The sequence below is a fragment of the Ranitomeya imitator genome, chromosome 4 (assembly GCF_032444005.1).
Source record: "Ranitomeya imitator isolate aRanImi1 chromosome 4, aRanImi1.pri, whole genome shotgun sequence".
NCBI classification, from domain to species: Eukaryota; Metazoa; Chordata; class Amphibia; order Anura; family Dendrobatidae; genus Ranitomeya; species Ranitomeya imitator.
The window spans coordinates 140678768-140699946 of NC_091285.1; the positions used below are offsets into that span (position 1 = coordinate 140678768).

Here is a 21179-nt window from a genome sequence, read left to right on the forward strand (position 1 = left end):
CAGGCAGTGGTATTAAGTATATCCAATACAGTGGGGCAAAAAAGTATTTAGTCAGTCAGCAATAGTGCAAGTTCCACCACTTAAAAAGATGAGAGGCGTCTGTAATTTACATCATAGGTAGACCTCAACTATGGGAGACAAACTGAGAAAAAAAAATCCAGAAAATCACATTGTCTGTTTTTTTAACATTTTATTTGCATATTATGGTGGAAAATAAGTATTTGGTCAGAAACAAACAATCAAGATTTCTGGCTCTCACAGACCTGTAACTTCTTCTTTAAGAGTCTCCTCTCTCCTCCACTCATTACCTGTAGTAATGGCACCTGTTTAAACTTGTTATCAGTATAAAAAGACACCTGTGCACACCCTCAAACAGTCTGACTCCAAACTCCACTATGGTGAAGACCAAAGAGCTGTCAAAGGACACCAGAAACAAAATTGTAGCCCTGCACCAGGCTGGGAAGACTGAATCTGCAATAGCCAACCAGCTTGGAGTGAAGAAATCAACAGTGGGAGCAATAATTAGAAAATGGAAGACATACAAGACCACTGATAATCTCCCTCGATCTGGGGCTCCACGCAAAATCCCACCCCGTGGGGTCAGAATGATCACAAGAACGGTGAGCAAAAATCCCAGAACCACGCGGGGGGACCTAGTGAATGAACTGCAGAGAGCTGGGACCAATGTAACAAGGCCTACCATAAGTAACACACTACGCCACCATGGACTCAGATCCTGCAGTGTCAGACGTGTCCCACTGCTTAAGCCAGTACATGTCCGGGCCCGTCTGAAGTTTGCTAGAGAGCATTTGGATGATCCAGAGGAGTTTTGGGAGAATGTCCTATGGTCTGATGAAACCAAACTGGAACTGTTTGGTAGAAACACAACTTGTCGTGTTTGGAGGAAAAAGAATACTGAGTTGCATCCATCAAACACCATACCTACTGTAAAGCATGGTGGTGGAAACATCATGCTTTGGGGCTGTTTCTCTGCAAAGGGGCCAGGACGACTGATCCGGGTACATGAAAGAATGAATGGGGCCATGTATCGTGAGATTTTGAGTGCAAACCTCCTTCCATCAGCAAGGGCATTGAAGATGAAACGTGGCTGGGTCTTTCAACATGACAATGATCCAAAGCACACCGCCAGGGCAACGAAGGAGTGGCTTCGTAAGAAGCATTTCAAGGTCCTGGAGTGGCCTAGCCAGTCTCCAGATCTCAACCCTATAGAAAACCTTTGGAGGGAGTTGAAAGTCCGTGTTGCCAAGCGAAAAGCCAAAAACATCACTGCTCTAGAGGAGATCTGCATGGAGGAATGGGCCAACATACCAACAACAGTGTGTGGCAACCTTGTGAAGACTTACAGAAAACGTTTGACCTCTGTCATTGCCAACAAAGGATATATTACAAAGTATTGAGATGAAATTTTGTTTCTGACCAAATACTTATTTTCCACCATAATATGCAAATAAAATGTTAAAAAAACAGACAATGTGATTTTCTGGATTTTTTTTTCTCAGTTTGTCTCCCATAGTTGAGGTCTACCTATGATGTAAATTACAGACACCTCTCATCTTTTTAAGTGGTGGAACTTGCACTATTGCTGACTGACTAAATATTTTTTTGCCACACTGTATATCCCAAATTTGATCATCTGGATAATCTGTGGCCCTAACCAATTTATCCCACATTTGTATAACTGACAATTGTATTGGCTATACCCATCTGTACTACTAATCTTTCATGATATTGTACAAACTTATTATTCAAGGATGTTGGAGAATTTAGGCTGTCCCATTCGGTTATCAATATTATTATATGGAAATATGAAAAACCAAAACATCATGTCCCCTTATTTGCTACTAGTCTGTTTGACCAGCTTGCAGTGCGATACGTGGATCCACGTCGGCCTTCCTTCCAGCTTTACTGACATAGGAATAATGAGGAGGACTTGGTAGGGAAAATCATACAAGGGTTCTAGTCCGTGTTTTCTGACATAGCTTTTCACGACCATAAAACCACCAGGCTTCAAATTGTGACAAGTGTCGGTTTCTGCTGAATCTGGAAGGAAAGAAGAAACTAAAACATGGGTGTTAGCAACATTTTTACTAAACTGAATAACATATTGAACAGCACGGTCAGTTTCTTCTGACAACTACTGAGACTGAAAATTTACAACTGAGAACCTAGCACCAAACAATATCTCATATGGGGACAGGCCATGTTTTGCAATAGGGGTAGTACGAATATATAAGAGCCCTGGCCATGGAGCCGTAGTCTCCTGCATCATTTTGGTCAATTGTCCCTTCAGTGTGCCGTTCAGCCTCTTAACTTTCCCACTGGATTGTGGATGGTACGGAGTATGGAGGGCTACAGTGGATCCAAGCATTGTCAGAACCTCCTGATACACATGAGAAGGAAAGTCCGGGTCTTGGTCACTTTCAACAACTTCTGGAAAACCATATCTGCATATAACTTCCATCACCAGTTTCTTTGCTGTGGTCTTTGCAGTCACGTTGGTAACGGGGAATGCTTCTGGCCAACTGGAGAACATATCGACAACCACCAGACAATATTCATACCTTCCAGACTTAGGCAACGTGATGTGGTCCACCTGGAGCCTTTGGAAAGGATAGTCGGGCTTAGCAAGGTGCTTCGGGGTTACACGTTGAAGTTGACCGGGATTGCAGGTCTGACAGATACCTCGATGTGTGGGCCCATGCGCCCACGTGGCAATAGCAGGGTACATCCGCTTAGGGAGACACACAAGTTGGTCCCCTTTCCAGCGACCATTGTCCATACGTGCTCCATCAGCTTTCCACTGCTTCACTTCTTCCTTTGGAGACATTTTCTGCATCGTCATTAAGCGGTCTTGCGGGGTCCGGCAGAAAACCTCAGTATGTCATAGATCATCAGGTTCCTGTAGAGTCAGTGTTTCTTGTAACTGTTTACGCTGAGAGCGTGTGGTCACCATAGCTGGTATAGTCGGTTCAATGGGTAGAAGAGTAGCAACTTTTGCTTGCATATCCGTAAAGGTGTTACCAACAGTCTGTGGACTGTTCCATAGTACCATACTCCTTAACTTTGATAATGGCCACCTGAGTAGGTAATTTGATTGAGTCCATGAGGGTTTTAACAGCTTCAACATTCTTCACTGAGTCCCGGCGGTAGTAACAAACCCTCGATTGGCCCATAGGGCTCCGAAATCATGAGCAATACCAAATGCATACTGTGAGTCCGTGTATATTAGCCCGCCTGTCTTTGGCCAGAACACATGCAGTAGACAGAGCCTGACGTTCTGCTTCTTGTCCTGACAGGGAGGGAGAGAGTGCAGCTCCGTACACTACAGTATCTTCCGTAGTAACAGCGTATCCTGTGTGGAATCTGCCAAAATCATCACCATATCTTGAACAGTCTTTCAGGGCATTGTAGAGAGGTAGCATTATGCGGGATGCGTCCGGTATTCACTGACAACAATAAATACATAGTCCAAGGAAACGCTGGAGTTCAGTCTCATCTTTTAGGAAAGGAAGGGAGCTGACGACTATTTTTTTTTTTTTTTTTCTTCCGTGAGGTGTCTGGCACCCTGAAGGAGACAGTGACCCAAAAATATCACTTGACCAAGGCAGAACCGAAGTTTCGAGGCCGAAACCCGACAGTTCAGATCTGCCAGATACTTGCGAAAACTAACAGTGGCAACAATGGCTTCCTGCTCTGTCTGTGCACACAACAAAAGATTATCCACATACTGAAGCAACGTGACATAGGCATATTCTAACTGACAGGGTTAAAGACACTCGCCCATATTTTTTTGCAAACTGATTGGGAAAGGGCGTGTAGGATACACATCTCATTATATTCATCTGCATAGGGGTTATATAACGTAAGGACCATCTGACCATCATCTTGGCTCACCAACTCTCTAGGTCTGCTCAGGTGCACTTATACGTCCATCATATTATCTTTGTCTGTAAAATGGGAAAGGTTTGTTCTCAGGGTCAGCCAATTATTTTAGCATAGCTAGCTAGTCAGAGGGCTTCCAGGGATAATACTCCTGTATCTGTCTTACACTACCTGATATGGTTGGTTCTCTGGTGGTGGGGGTGACATGACGACCGGTTGGGGGTGACATGACATGCTGGTCTACAGCTCCTTCCCAAAAGGATTACTGTCAGCTTACTCCCAAAAGTTAATGTCCCCACTAACCACAATCCTGTGTCAGCTTCTTATATCACTACACTATCACAGTCTGGGTTTGTCTGACCGCAATGTTTACAAGTCCATCTGTCTTGTCTTGGTCTGAGAATTAACATGGCGAGGGAGATTTCCAGACACAGGGTTAAAATGGATATTGGAGTATGAGACTGGATTTGAGTAAGGGAGGGGGGCTGGAGCTAAAGTCCACTGATAAGGAACCGAGCTGCGTCCTTGAAGCTGCCGTTCCTGCTCCTTGAAGCTGCGGTGGGGGCTACAGAGCGCAGCTGCTGATACAGAATGGGTTAAGTTCTTCTGGAAACTTTGTACTACTTTTAATGCATCGTCCGGAGTGGAAGTCTCAGTATCGGGTCTCATTGACATTATTGCCTCTTTCAATTCAGATTTAAGGCCGGACATCAAAGCTACTGCAAAAAGGTGTGAATGGGCTTTATTATACAGTGAAAACCCCAAATCTTTAAGTACTACCATAAGACGCCCATAGAACTTCTCGGCAGTCTCCCCCTTGTCCTGTGTGACATCTGTGAGGGAGGTAGCTTGGTCCACTAGTCTATCTTGTGCCCAAACCTTTAAAGCATTACAGAAATCAACATCACTCTCATGGGTTCCCCCTCAATAATTGGAAAATACCCCTCCCCAGCCTTCACATGGAGTAAGTGTAACAGATCTCTCCAGGGAGTGGAATAAATCTCTCGATTCGCTGCTATTTGTCTATAGAAAACCATGGGGGATATTTCTGAATCGGGTAACTAAAGTAGGAGGGGGTGGATACTCATAACCACTAGCAATACTAAGCATACCAGGGACTGGTGCTGGCGGTGGCTGAGAATAAGTGCCGTCAGCGTTTAGCAAGGGAAAGGTGGGGGCTACAACTCCGGGTCTTCTTGCTTCACAATTGTAACAGACCTGTCTCCACTGAGAATTAGTAACTCCGCATACTGTTCTGAACAGGTAATTCAAAACCACAATGGACCTTGAAGTTCAGAGCACACAAAGTGACCTGACAATTACCAAAAACATAGGACGAGCTCTGAGACGTGGGAACTCTGCTGACCGCAATCCCTAATCCTATCCAACCACACTAGAGGTAGCCGTGGAGCGCTCCTGACCAGTTCTATGCGCCTTGAGCACAGCCAGAGAAACTAGCTAGCCCTAAGAAAGAAAAATAAGCCTAGCTTGCCTCAGAGAAATACCCCAAAGGAAAAGGCAGCCCCCCACATATAATGACTGTGAGTTGAGATGAAAATACAAACGCAGAGATGAAATAGATTTAGCAAAGTGAGGCCCAACTTACTGAACAGACCGAAGATAGGAAAGATTGCTTTGCGGTCAACACAAAACCCTACAAACAACCACGCAGAGGGGGCAAAAAGACCCTCCGCACCGACTAACGGTACGGAGGTGCTCCCTCTGCGCCCCAGAGCTTCCAGCAAGCAAGAAAAACCAATATAGCAAGCTGGACAGAAAAAATAGCAAACAAAAATAACACAAGCAAAACTTAGCTTATGCAGGAAGACAGGCCACAGGAACGATCCAGGAGAAAGCAAGACCAATACTAGAACATGGACTGGAGGGCAGGATCAAAGCACTAGGTGGAGTTAAATAGAGCAGCACCTAATGACTTAACCTCATCACCTGAGGAAGGAAACTCAGAAGCCGCAGTACCACTCTCATCCACCAAAGGAAGCTCATAGACAGAACCAGCCGAAGTACCACTCACGACCACAGGAGGGAGCTTGGCCACAGAATTCACAACAGTACCCCCCCATTGAGGAGGGGTCACCGAACCCTCACCAGAGCCCCCAGGCCGACCAGGATGAGCCACATGAAAGGCACGAACCAGATCGGCAGCATGGACATCAGAGGCAAAGACCCAGGAATTATCTTCCTGACCATAACCTTTCCACTTAACCAGATACTGGAGTTTCCGTCTCGAAACACGAGAATCCAAAATCTTCTCCACTATATACTCCAACTCCCCTTCAACCAAAACCGGAGCAGGAGGATCAATAGATGGAACCACAGGTGCCACGTATCTCCGCAACAATGACCTATGGAATACGTTATGGATGGAAAAAGAAGCTGGAAGAGTCAAACGAAAAGACACAGGATTAAGAACATCAGAAATCCTATATGGACCAATGAAACGAGGCTTAAACTTAGGAGAGGAAACCTTCATAGGAATATAACGAGATGACAACCAAACCAAATCCCCAACACGAAGTCGGGGACCCACACAGCGCCTGCGGTTAGCGAAACGTTGAGCCTTCTCCTGGGACAAAGTCAAATTGTCCACTACATGAGTCTAAATCTGCTGCAACCTATCCACCACAGTATCCACACCAGGACAGTCCGAAGACTCCAGCTGCCCTGAAGAGAAACGAGGGTGGAACCCAGAATTGCAGAAAAACGGCGAAACCAAAGTAGCCGAGATGTCCCGATTGAGGGCGAACTCAGCCAAAGGCAAAAAGGACACCCAATCATAATGATCAGCAGAAACAAAACATCTCAGATATGTTTCCAAGGTCTGATTGGTTCGTTCAGTCTGGCCATTTGTCTGAGGATGGAAAGCCGAGGAAAAAGACAAATCAATGCCCATCCTAGCACAAAAGGCTCGCCAAAACCTCGAAACAAACTGGGAACCTCTGTCAGAAACGATGTTCTCTGGAATGCCATGTAAACGAACCACATGCTGGAAAAACAATGGCACCAAATCAGAGGAGGAAGGCAATTTAGACAAGGGCACCAAATGGACCATCTTAGAGAAGCGATCACAAACCACCCAAATGACCGACATTCTTTGAGAGACGGGGAGATCTGAAATAAAATCCATAGAGATATGTGTCCAAGGCCTCTTCGGGACCGGCAATGGCAAAAGCAACCCACTGGCATGAGAACAGCAGGGCTTAGCCCGAGCACAAATCCCACAGGACTGCACGAAAGAACACACATCCCGCGACAGACGGCCACCAAAACGATCTAGCCACCAAATCTCTGGTACCAAAGATTCCAGGATGACCAGCCAACACCGAACAATGAACCTCAGAGATAACTTTATTCGTCCACCTATCAGGGACAAACAGTTTCTCCGCTGGGCAACGGTCAGGTCTATTAGCCTGAAATTTTTGCAGCACCCGCCGCAAATCAGGGGAGATGGCAGACAAAATTACCCCCTCTTTGAGAACACCCGCCGGCTCAGTCAAACCCGGAGAATCGGGCACAAAACTCCTAGACAGGGCATCCGCCTTCACATTTTTAGAGCCCGGAAGGTACGAAACCACAAAGTCAAAACGGGAGAAAAACAGCGACCAACGAGCCTGTCTAGGATTCAACCGTTTGGCAGACTCGAGATAAGTCAAGTTCTTGTGATCAGTCAAGACCACCACGCGATGCTTAGCTCCTTCAAGCCAATGACGCCACTCCTCGAATGCCCACTTCATGGCTAGCAACTCTCGATTGCCAACATCATAATTTCGCTCAGCAGGCGAAAATTTCCTGGAAAAGAAGGCGCATGGTTTCATCACCGAGCAATCAGAACTTCTCTGCGACAAAACAGCCCCTGCTCCAATTTCAGAAGCATCAACCTCTACCTGGAACGGAAGCGAAACATCTGGTTGGCACAACACAGGGGCAGAAGAAAAACAACGCTTCAACTCCTGAAAAGCTTCCACAGCAGCAGAAGACCAATTGACCACATCAGCACCCTTCTTGGTTAAATCAGTCAATAGTTTAGCAATACTAGAAAAATTATTGATGAAGCGACGATAAAAATGAGCAAAGCCCAGGAACTTCTGCAGACTCTTCAGAGATGTTGGCTGAGTCCAATCATATTCAGGGCAGCGCCTGAATCCACAAATGCCATGACAGAATAGGAAGACAAAGAGCAGATCAAAGTAACGGACAAAAGAAATTTCGACTGTACCGTACCAATGGTGGCAGACCTAGCGAACCGCTTAGTGCGCTTAGGACAATCGGAGATAGCATGAGTGGAATCACCACAGTAGAAACACAGCCCATTCTGACGTCTGTGTTCTTGCCTTTCAGCTCTGGTCAAAGTCCTATCTCACTGCATAGGCTCAGGTTTATGCTCAGATAATACCGCCAAATGGTGCACAGATTTACGCTCACGCAAGCGTCGACCGATCTGAATGGCCAAAGACATAGACTCATTCAGACCAGCAGGCATAGGAAATCCCACCATGACATCCTTAAGGGCTTCAGAGAGACCCTTTCTGAAAATAGCTGCCAGCGCACATTCATTCCATTGAGTGAGCACGGACCACTTTCTAAACTTCTGACAATAAATCTCTATCTCATCCTGACCCTGACACAGAACCAGCAAATTTTTCTCTGCCTGATCCACTGAATTAGGTTCATCGTACAGCAATCCGAGCGCCAGAAAAAACGCATCAATATTACATAATGCAGGATCTCCTGGCGCAAGGGAAAATGCCCAGTCTTGAGGGTCGCCACGTAATAAAGAAATAATGATCTTAACTTGTTGAACTGGGTCACCAGAGGAGCGGGGTTCCAAAGCCAGAAATAGTTTACAATTATTTTTAAAATTCAAAAATTTAGCTCTATCTCCAGAAAATAACTCAGGAATAAGAATTTTAGGTTCTAACATAGGATTCTGAACCACTAAATCTTGAATATTCTGTACATTTATAGCGAGATTATCCATCAAAGAGAACAGACCCTGAATGTCCATGTCCACACCTGTGTTCTGAACCACCCTGATGTAAAGGGGAAAAGAAAGACAGAACACAGTGCAAAGAAAAAAAAATGGTCTCAGAACTTCTCTTTTCCCTCTATTGAGAAGCATTAGTACTTTGGGCCTCCAGTACTGTTCTGAACAGGTAATTCAGAACCACAATGGACCTTGAAGTTCAGAGCACACAAAGTGACCTGACAATTACCAAAAACATAGGACGAGCTCTGAGACGTGGGAACTCTGCTGACCGCAATCCCTAATCATATCCAACCACACTAGAGGTAGCCGTGGAGTGCTCCTGACCAGTCCTATGCGCCTCGAGCACAGCCTGAGAAACTAGCTAGCCCTAAGAAAGAAAAATAAGCCTGGGGCGTGGCCTAGCTTCTGGCACGTGAAGTCGCACCAGCTCTGTGCTCTCCCACATCACCACACTAAAAGCAACTAAAACACAATTTTCTGAAGCTAAATCCAGGACTTATATACTAGCTCTCATCAGCCTTTATCCCAGGCTTTAAAAAAACGCTGGACCTGACTCCATAGCGGAGTTATAAAGAGCCCTGAGAGACAGGACTTTCCCTGCCTGGGGAGAGGCGGGAAAACGCCATATTGGACGCTTCAACTCCGGCGGTGAGAGAGGATTCCCGACACAGCCTAGAGAAGAGAAGTGCAGGAGCTTCCTGCCTTCTGGCTCCCTGGTCCCAGCGGGGAGCGGTGGTGAAGATCCGGGGCTGTCGCCCCTCCCTGCTCCGGACCGCGACCCTGCACGGCCGGCCGCGGCCGCGGCACTGAGAGAGGAGGAACCCTCGGCGCCTGCGGCGCATCTCTGAGGAAGTTGCAGGCGGACAAGAGGCTCGCTGTGCGGAGTTCTGCGGTGAGTTCCCCTGCCTCTCGGCGCGGCGCCTCTGCCCACGCAGGCCGTCCCGGCGCCTGACAGGAGCGAGGTGCTTCCGCCTGCCGGCCGCGACAGACAGGCGGCAGAGGTCTGAGGGACTTGCGGTGCTGCGGTGCCGCTCGCGACGGTCGGCGGCTCCGGAGTTCTCTGAGGGCCGCTCCGGCTGTTTTGTCCCGCTGCCCGCCACGGTCCCACTGGGGACGTTGCTGCTGCCTGACCTGTCGGCGTAGGAGGAGTGGCGCGGCCGCCTGGAGAGCAGCGGCTTTCCCGGAGCCATCTATACAGCTAATTGGTCGGCACATAAATCTCACAGGTGAGAAACCTGAACGGACGCAGACCCGGTGACAGAGGGATGAAAACTGGGGAAGCGGGACCGTCCTTGCCCAATAGTTCTACCCCTACTAATAGAGGCGCCACAATTGGCGGCGGTACCGTGGGGTCTCACCCTTTGTGGCGGCGCCCGCTGCTCTGAAATCCTATTGACTACCCCGGACGCCTTCTGTCCCCGCGGGAGTGTGCTGGAGCCTCCACATGGTTTAGAACAGATTAGCACCTGCATCTTGCTAGGTTCGCTCCCTAACTACAACAATAGCACAACATTGCGCACCGTCTCCTACTGTCCCACACCCAGTGGATTACCTTGCTAGAAGTCTAAGTTATTATATATGAGCACTATATATTGTACTACCGATGTGTTGTGAAATGAGAAGCTATTCATTCGCTTTATACTACAACACAGAAGCTCTGCTGCATGATATCCATCTGCTTAACTCTTTTCTGATCCTAGGGCGACATCTAGTGTCCACCCTGAACATATGCTACAAATCTACTACAATGTGTAAATAGTTTTTTTTTTCTTTTTTGTCCAAGTTGTGATCGCAGCACTTCACGTTAATAGGCACCCTCAAAATGGTTAAATCACAGAAAGAGCGTGAAAAATTAGCCAATAAAACCATGGCAGACGAACAGAAAAAGGGTACTCATGGTGCTCTTGACTCATATCTGAAAAAAAAAATGATGCTTCTCAAACCCCTACTAGACGATCTCTCAAAAGGCGATCTCTTCCGACAACTTAAATGAATCAGACCTCAGTGAGGCGGACTCTGACAGTGATTCCACTACAGGAGACATTGCCCCTATTTCTAGAGCCTTTATGAAAAAATTGATGGCCCAAAACATGAAGCCACTCTTAGAGGAAGTCTCAGGTATGCGCTCTGATCTTTAACATCTAGGCCACAGAGTCGAGTCCCTCGAATCCGCAAACGTCGACATGGTGGAGGCCGTTTCCTGCTTAAATGAACAAGCTCTTAAGCAACAACAACATCTGAACGCAGCACTACTAGCTATTGAAGACCAAGAAAACAGGAGCAGGAGAAAAAACATTCGGATTAGAGGGATCCCGGAATCCTTTGCCCGGGAAGCACTAGACAATGTAGCTAAAGAAATTTTCACCAATCTCCTAGGTTCAGAGAGAGCCTCCAAAGTTATAATTGAAAGAGTCCATCGTGCTTTAAGGCCTAAACCAAAGCCTGAGGAACCGCCTAGAGACATTATCTGTGGACTTCTTAGCTTTGTAGATACAGCCACGATTCTAGCAAGCGCTAGAGAACAAGACAAAATTCTACAGGAAAACTCACAAATACAGCTTTTCCAGGACTTAGCCCCTTCCACTTTAGCAAAAAGACGGATCCTCAAACCCCTCCTTGCCGCCCTGAAGGCTAAGAACTTGACATATAAGTGGCTTTTCCCATTTGGCCTCGCAGTGAACATCGCTAGCTGTCAACTTACGATCCGTACCCCAGAGGACCTTCAAAAGGCCTGGGAAACTCTGGACATTTCACCAATAGATATACCCTCCTGGATGCCAATCGACTCCAACTGGAGCTTGCCCCCAATGAAGAAACCCTTGGAGTGGTCGCAAAAGAAGAAACACACTTCGCCTAAAATCAAGAAACAAGACCCTAAGAAACACCCACCATGAGTGCCCTATTCCTCCTCATGCCCTGTATTTGGTAAAATAAGAGTAGTTGTATGGACTGTTTAGTTTTTTCAGATAGCTACCTTTGCCTTTCTAAAGTTCTTATCTTTAAATCAATATAATGTATTTTTCTTTGCTATAGACCAGATCACAACTTGGACTACCCCTCGCCTATGTCTGGGTATTCTTCCCCCCCCCCTGCGATGGGCGAGGATCTAAATGTATATATTTGGTTGTTCACGTCTTTTCCCTCTTCTCCCAGGTACCGAGATGGGATAATCTTCTCTTCAAGACATGATGAGTGCGAATAGTAAGGTGAGCTCCGGGTCCATCACAGTTGCCTCCTTTAATGTGAAAGGCCTTAACACGCCCGCAAAAAGAAACCAAATTCTTAATCTCCTAAAAAAACAAAAAACTCAAGTAGCTTTCCTCCAGGAAACACACTTTAAAAGCGGTAGGGTACCTAACACCTCTTTCTCCCCATATCCAACGTGGTTCAATAGCTGCAACTCTTCTGCGTCTAAGGGTGTTAGTATAGCACTAAAAAAAGGTGTACCATTCTCGCCCAAGGATATTCTGAGTGATCATGAAGGGAGATATATCTTTGTTAAGGGGCATTTAGCCAATACCCTAGTCACATTCGCCAACCTCTATGCGCCCAATAAACACCAGGTTCAGTGGATATCGAAAACACTAGAGGTATTACAACTTTTCACCGAGGGATTATTAATTGCAGGAGGGGACTTCAACATCACCCTAAATCCCGAGATTGACTCCTCAAGTGGTCTGTCCTTTGTCTCTCAAAAAGTAAGGCATAACCTCCTGAACAAACTATCCACCCTACATCTCGTTGACCCATGGCGTATTATCCATCCTACCACTAAAGACTACACTTTTTCCCCCCCCCTCACTCATCCTACCATCGTATTGACCTCCTTTTGATACAATCGCGATCCTTAAATCTAATTAAATCCGCAAGCATTGGCTCTATCACAATCTCAGACCACGCACCGATCTTTATAGACATTGCTATTGACACCTTGCCCCGTCCTGCAACGTCCTGGAGACTAAACGAATCCTTATTGGATAACCCACAAAACCTAGAGAAAATAAAGTACGCGCTTTCGCGATATTTTATAGAAAATGTTACAGATGGCTCACTAACACCCAATATATGGGAGGCTCACAAAGCGGTACTCCGGGGAGAACTCATCTTAATCGGAGCACACACAAAAAAACAGAGAGAAAAAGAGATGATGTCTCTTCTACATCAAATTGCAATCACAGAACGTCTCCATAAAAAAACTGGCTCACAAAATCTTCAACAGGAGCTAGTCGACCTTCGCGTTAAGTTAAAGGACTTGCTGAATATTAAATCTGCTAAGATCTTCATGCATTGTAGACATCGATTCTATATGCACGGGAACAAAAATAGCAAACTGACCTCCCACCTTCTCAAAAACAGAAGGATAGTAAATTTATACAGCGGGTATACAAAGATCCAAACGCGAAGGTCGACAGATCCGAGGATATCGCTGAGGCGTTCAGACGCTACTATCAATCCCTCTATAATTTAGTACTCCCCGAATCAATGAAAGACTGTGTGGAGGCGACAGATAGAATCCAGGAATTCTTAGCCCCCCTTTCCCTCCCAAAGATTCAACCCAAAGACCATGCGGTCCTTCTGTCTCAAGTCACCAGTCAAGAAATTAGCGACACTTTACAAAATATGGCAACTAATAAAACTCCTGGTCCAGATGGCTTCCCAGTGTCATATTATAAAAATTTTTCGGAACTACTCCTCCCACATCTGACTTCCCTATTTAACTCCTTTCTTGCAGGGAATCCCCCAACCAAACAGACCTTAGAAGCTCACATTTCTGTCATCCCCAAAGAAGGGAGAGATGGCAGCCAATGCAGCAATTATCGCCCAATATCTTTATTGAACTCTGATCTAAAACTTTGGGCTAAAATTCTTGCTTCTAGGATTAACAATGTTCTTGAGTCCCTGATACACCCTGACCAAGTGGGTTTTGTCAGAGGTCGTGAAGGGAAGGACAATACTTTAAAAATTCTTTTAGCCATCTCACATGCCAGACGCTCCGGAACCCCGTTGGCTCTTTTATCAACCGATGCCGAGAAGGCCTTTGACAGAGTCAGTTGGCACTACATGGTATGCACTCTACGGAAGTTTGACTTCCCACAACCTCTTATTGATGCCATCATGACTCTGTATTCAGCCCCAACCGCTAGAGTTAGAGTCAACGGGTTGCTTTCGGATCCTTTTGGAATAGGAAATGGGACCAGGCAAGGCTGCCCTCTCTCCCCAACTCTTTTCGTGCTGGTTATGAAGACGTTAATACAGAGAATAAGACAGGAGGAGTTGATAAGGGGACTAACCGTAGAACACACAGAATTTAAAACAGCTGCTTTCGCAGACGATCTTATGATTTTGATCTCAAACCCTAAGACTGCATTCCCCTCTATTTCAAAACTTCTTGACGAATTTGGGATCATCTCCAACTTCAAAGTAAATATGCAAAAATCAGAAGTCATGAACGTTTCACTACCAGATGAGGTAGCCGTGTATCTCAAAAAGTCTACCCCCTTCAAATGGCTCACAGATAAATTGAAATACCTAGGTGTCTTTCTTACTGCAGACCCCTCTACTCTTTACAAACACAACTTTGAACCCCTTTTGGACAATCTTCAAGCACTCCTTAAAACCTATGACCTACCATTCCTCTCATGGATTGGAAGGATAAATATAATCAAATCATACATCCTACCAAAAATATTTTACCACATGAACATGATTCCTATTCCCCTTCCCAAGAACTTTTTCACCTCAATCAATAAAGTAGTCAAAGGTTATGTTTGGAGGGGCAGAAGACCTAGACTCCCATTCAAAATCCTCTCACTCCCGAAAAAGAAAGGAGGCCTTGGACTCCCTCATTTTGAGACTTACTATCGGGCAATCCATTTGGCCAGATGGATATATCTGGTGAAACGTAGACTTTCCCCAAAATCCCCTAACCTTGAACTCTTATTAATGGGAGGTGGGGCTGAAAAATACTTTTGGACCTCGGTCACCCCCCCGCAAAATTCCCTAGAAGGAATAACCAGCAACACACTGTCTATTAGAAGGAAGCTGATTCCAAACAAATGGCCACATTGTCTCTTTTTAGACAACATGCCTTTAGGAGTCGTGCCCTGGCTCATCGAACCAAAATACATAGATGCATTTGACCTCTGGGACTCCTTGCCGAACCTCCCAATTTCTCACTTACTTACCAATCAAATCAACTGTACAAATAGTTGGCCTAGTGACGCCAGGAAGCGACCTCGAGATTTTATACAAATACATCATGTACAACACACTATGTCTAAATTCAAGTCAAACATCCAAATCAACCCAGACTGGCTTTGATTGGAACTTATACTCAAACTCAATCCCACCCCCCCAAATTAATATCTAAACTATATCAAAACCTAATCTCCCCTAAAACAAATTTTAAACCCCTATATATATCCTCTTGGGAGTCTGAGTTGAACATATCTCTCTCCAGTAAGGAAACAGAGCAAGTACTAGGACACTCACACGGGTTCTCAAGATGTGTCCTGTTGCAGGAGAATGCTTTTAAAGTCCTCTCCAGATGGTATAGAACCCCTGAGTCGCTCTATCACCTGGGCCTCTCAGACTCTCCTATTTGTTGGAGATGTATGAGGTCAAAAGGCTCGTTATCACACATATTCTGGTCATGCCCAATTATCACTAAATTCTGGAAAGATGTCTTCGACCGACTCCGCCAAGTTGGATTAATAACACAGAACTTAACACCCCAAGAAGTACTACTGTCGCTTCCCACAAAGTCATACAAGCCGAAAAAACACGACCTTCTCCCTCTTCTATTAGCCGCAGCCAAACACTTGATCTCCTTACACTGGAGACAAACGACTCCCCCTCACATTGATGAATGGACCAAAAAAGTCCAGGACATCTGTAGGATGGAAGAGTTGTCTAGCTGGGACTCTCATTCACATGATAAATTCTTTCGGACATGGTTGCCATGGCAATTATCATCTAACTCTACTCCATCGCCTTCCACCAGCTATTCTTCTTAGTTACACAAGTTTGTTCCCCCGCAATTTCCTCATGTTTATTGACATAGCACTGTGATGGACCCGGGCACTGCTCATTCATATGTTGTCTTTGTATTATTTGATATTCTCTCTAGCACTCATTACCAGTTAGTTGAAACTACCTGACTACTTCTTGTTGGTTTATGATCTTTTTATTCCCGTCTTCTTCAGACAAGAGATTTGGGAATCAGGAAGTTCTACTTGACCACTACATCCCCTCCGGTACATCCCATCCCCCCCCCTCTCCGTTATATGGTTTTTGTTGTTCTTTGGTGTTTTTGTATGTTTCCTTATATTTTTATCTCTTGTGTACTTGGATTGCATGACTCGGACTTTGACCTAAATTCCCCACCGGAATTTTATGCAATTATCCAAAGCTACGGACATCTCCGGAGAACAACATGCTCAGTTTGATACATCTGTATCGTACAATTCATCCCATTCAGCAGTTGTAACAGTATGTCTCAGATTCATGCGTCCTACTGTATTGTTCATGTATTTTGAAAAGTTGAAAATAAAAAATTTAAAAAAAAAAAAAGAAAAATAAGCCTAACTTGCCTCAGAGAAATACCCCAAAGGAAAAGGCAGCCCCCCACATATAATGACTGTGAGTTGAGATGAAAATACAAACGCAGTGATGAAATAGATTTAGCAAAGTGAGGCCCAACTTACTGAACAGACCGAAGATAGGAAAGATTGCTTTGCGGTCAACACAAAACCCTACAAACAACCACGCAGAGGGGGCAAAAAGACCCTCCGCACCGACTAACGGTACGGAGGTGCTCCCTCTGCGTCCCAGAGCTTCCAGCAAGCAAGAAAAACCAATATAGCAAGCTGGACAGAAAAAATAGCAAACAAAAATAACACAAGCAAAACTTAGCTTATGCAGGAAGACAGGCCACAGGAACGATCCAGGAGAAAGCAAGACCAATACTAGAACATTGACTGGAGGCCAGGATCAAAGCACTAGGTGGAGTTAAATAGAGCAGCACCTAACGACTTAACCTCATCACCTGAGGAAGGAAACTCAGAAGCCGCAGTACCACTCTCATCCACCAAAGGAAGCTCATAGACAGAACCAGCCGAAGTACCACTCACGACCACAGGAGGGAGCTTGGCCACAGAATTCACAACAGCATACATCACAAATCCACCCGGCAGGATCATAGGGTGGGGGCGCACTGAGTTTTGGCAACCCAGAATATATTGGTGCTTTGGGATTGAGGGGCATGGAGCTTACAGTCGGGAGGAGAGGCTTGATTTCCTGGGGAGGGACCATATCATCTAACAGGGAGCCCCCCTGTTTCAGATTATTTTTTTAATTATTTGTCTTTCTAACACATTACCCTCAATCACTTTCTCAATTCCTTCCTGCACCACAAAACATTCAGCCACTTTCTCAGTCTTTGTCATAGTAGTAGACAGCTTCCCTTTTTCAACGTAACAAAAACAAATCCGAATTCACTTTCTCTGTTAATCCTTAATTTGCTATATATCAACCACTCAACTTGAAGCAGATAAATCTTTTACCAATCTTTTAATTACACTGATAACCAAACTATCATACAAGTTCCTTCTAAAACAAGACACCATATTTTACTTTAAACTTACAATAATACTTACTACACAAGGAGAGGATGCAGCGACTCGCCCCCTCCATACCAGAAACACGGAACAGATAAGAATATCACAGCATTCCTCAACACAAAAGAAAGCAATAGCTCAGCTGTTTGACCCCTCCCATCGGATATTTTGGAAATCTATACACAGAAACAGAATACAGCAGTTCTCAGACTTAATTAATTTCTACAAAACCTTCATCACACAATTCATATGCCTGAACACCTTAGAAAAACCAATGATTGAGAATATTTTCCTCATCTTTGGGCTAACAGTATCAGATTCAACACACAAATTCAAAGTCTTCTCTTACTTCCATGGAAACATGATTCTCCTTTAGAGTTAAATATCCTTACCTAGTTGTGCACAATACCGAGAGGCCTTTACGGTTTGTTCCACTGGGTCTCTCTGCCCCCCGCTGGGAGCAACCCAAAAACACGGTACTCAGTGAAAGGAGGAGGGAGTCTCAAACTTCCCTCCGAATACCTCTGGATATATATACTGTATACTTCTATATATTCCTGAGTTACGTATCCTACCCAATCTTCGATCACCTCACCGCGCCTGATTCTAACAATGATCAGGAATTCAGGATATTTTGACTATAAAGAGAATTACATCACTGGTCAATCCGGGGTGTCCGTCCCTTATGAGGTACGGTTCGAGCACTGGGCTCCCAACGGAACTACACCTCTATATGATTCCACCCAAAAATCACCCACCATCGGGGACAAACCTCAGATCCTCTTTGCAGCAACAAACACAGGAAAACCACACCAAACGGTCAGTCTGGACAGTATAACTGCCAACTTACCGTGGTTGTTGTGGGGGATGATCAGTCCCAATTTTCCAGTGCCTGTGTCCGCTCTGAGGGTCCTTTGTCTGGTTGTCCTCCGGGGGGCAGAGGCGTTCCTGGTTGGGGCCCCACGTTGGGCGCCAAGCTGTTGAGGGAGGATCTAAAGTGACCCTTCACGGTTGACTCAGTGATTTCCAAATTAATCTAAAGGGCGTTGCCGGCAACTGAAAATGACCAGACGGAGACTCGTGCCTCTGTGTGGGGGATCGAGCAGATCTCTGGGCCCCTGTTTATTGTCTGACTTTTCATAGTCATAGAAATTATACTTCAACCAATCAGCATAAGAACACGTTCACAGTTCTTAACCTATAAGAATACAGGAAAAACTTAACCCATGAGGATACAGGAAAAATGGAAACTACAGATATGGTCATGTCTTTTTGGCATAGAAAAACATATTAACAGATGCCTCAGTCTTGTATAGCGATACCCCCACGAGTCTCTTATCTGGCTCACTCGAGTTAGAATACTCAAGGTCTTTATACCAATTTAGACTAGCTGAATAACAAAATGTTATCTTCGTGAGAAACAGGACAGAATTATTTCATAGCAGCTGTAACCTTCTACCTAAGTAAATAACAGAATTTATCTTTAACCAACAACAAAATGGAGTCAAAGCACAAAATGGAGAATCTTTCATAATTTGTTCCTTCACAGGTACAATTGTAACTATTCCGTTTTTTAAAATTGAAATAACTTTTTTTTCGAAAAGCCGTAGAGGGCTGAAATTTCGTCACACCTCTGCAGTTTTGGTCCAGAATATATTGTCCAAATATCACAATGGAGGTATATATGAAGGTACAATTGTACCTCTGCAGCCTGTTAACGTAAAATTATGCAGCCTGACGAAGGTAAAAAAAAATGTATGTGACACATTCCCTTAAAGAAACATAAAATAAAAATATACCTAAAAAGTGTATTGGATATTTTAACAAATGTTTGATAGGTTAGAGTCGAGTAGGGCCCGGTCAAAAGAGTCTGACTAGTTATGGTGGCAGCTTAAAAAAACTTTTAGCCAAAACAAAAGCTGCTGGCTATGTATGTGATCTGGTGTTAGATGGGAACTGATATGTGTGATTGGTGATGACATGATGGAGATGTGTAGTTTTTCTATGAGTGACGGGACTGTGAAAGGTTGGAGGCAGAGCTGGGGTGGAGCCTGGGCGGAGTCTCAAGGGGGCCCAAAAATGTTGCCAGTATGGGGCCCTGAAATTCCTAGTGGCAGCACTGAGTACACATAAAAAAAACAAACAACTTAGGTTATGTGTTCATGGCATCTTTAGACGCCAGCCCAGTTGTTGAGTTTTGCAATGCAAAACCGCTTCATGAAAACATCGGAGGTTTTACGATTGTTGTTCTGTCTTTTACTGTGTACTGTCAAGTATAGTCAAGTGTATTAGTAATGACCATGTCACTACTTTTAACCACTTCAGGGTTTCCGAACCCTGAATTGATTAAAAGACGTGACGTAAGATGGAGCATGTGAACAGCAATGTCGTTTTGACATTGCTATGCATTATGTTCATATTATATGGTACTTTTAGGCTGTCTTTTTCAGGCGGATTCTGGGAAGAATCACCTAAAAAAGACACTGTGTGCGCACAGCATGGAAAAAAAAGTTTTGGATGTATTTTTTATGTATTTTTTTGTGTTTGGGACATTTTTTTTCCTGTTTCTATTGATTCAGAAGCTAAATTTGGAACATTATTCCAACGTGGAACTCCCAAAAAATTTACCTTTTGCTTTTTTTTCCAAGAGAGAAAAAGACAACACCATGTGCACCCTTGGCAACTTTTACCATTAAAATCAATAGGAATTCGATTTAAAGAGTATTTAAAGCATGCTTTTTTCATGTGAATTTTGATGCAGAATCCACTCTCAAATCCATGTAAAAAAGCACTTTAGCAAAAATATACCCTAAAGAGAAATGGCTTGAAAAGCATGTGTAAGTCTAGCTAAATATGGTCTGGTGACATGAGGAAATTGGTAGAAACCTGTTCTCTGTATCTCCTAGACAAGTGTTTTGATGAAAAGCTGCAAAAATATTTTGAACCCAGGGAGAAGTGGCTAAGGTATACACCCCCAATTTTGGAAGAATGCAACTGCCACGAAAAAGGAAAAATGTGTAAAAAAACAACAGGGAAACGTGAGTTGGAAACACACACACAAATTACCAAATAAGCAAATGTACTAATTTTGGGGTTCAAATATTTAGATTTATCTGCATGAATATAGAAAATTGTAGAGATAGAAAATATGAAATGTTTAGAAAAAGAACACATCGTTGAGTGTTAGGGTAGGTGACACTGGTTAGCCACCCTTTCATAACTCTATACTCAGAAATGTATGCATGTATTTGGTGCTTAAGTATTGAGTTTTTTTCCCGATGCTCTGGATTTACAGATTGTGATCACAACCCATGCCTTCATGGTGGGCAATGCATAAAGCTGAGAGAAACCAAGGTCTGTGGCTGTGCTCCTGGATTTTTGGGAGAGTTTTGTGAAATAAGTAAGTATTAATATGACAAATGCAGTTACATTTTTGCCAGTAACTTTTCTTGAAACTGTTTATTTTCTTTTAAGATCAGAAAGAGTCGTGCTACCAAGGCAATGGCACCAGCTATAGGGGTACAGCAAATGTCACCGTAGCTGGAACAGCCTGTTTAAACTGGGAATCTGATGTCATTCAACACGAAGTTTCTTGGGTCAGTGGAAAGCATGCACAGAGACATGGCATAGGACCTCACCCTTACTGCAGGTAA

The 21179-nt window shown here is 44.5% G+C and overlaps 1 protein-coding gene across 1 annotated transcript in view; it reads left to right on the forward strand.

Moving 5' to 3' along the window:
- The window catches only part of F12 (coagulation factor XII), a 172778-nt gene that overhangs the window by 119334 nt on the left and 32265 nt on the right, over positions 1 to 21179 (forward strand). The window contains exons 6-8 of the mRNA XM_069763973.1: positions 20433 to 20564; positions 20822 to 20926; positions 21001 to 21175. Of these exons, the coding sequence (XP_069620074.1) occupies positions 20433 to 20564; positions 20822 to 20926; positions 21001 to 21175 (412 nt within the window). The remainder of the gene's footprint in view (positions 1 to 20432; positions 20565 to 20821; positions 20927 to 21000; positions 21176 to 21179) is intronic.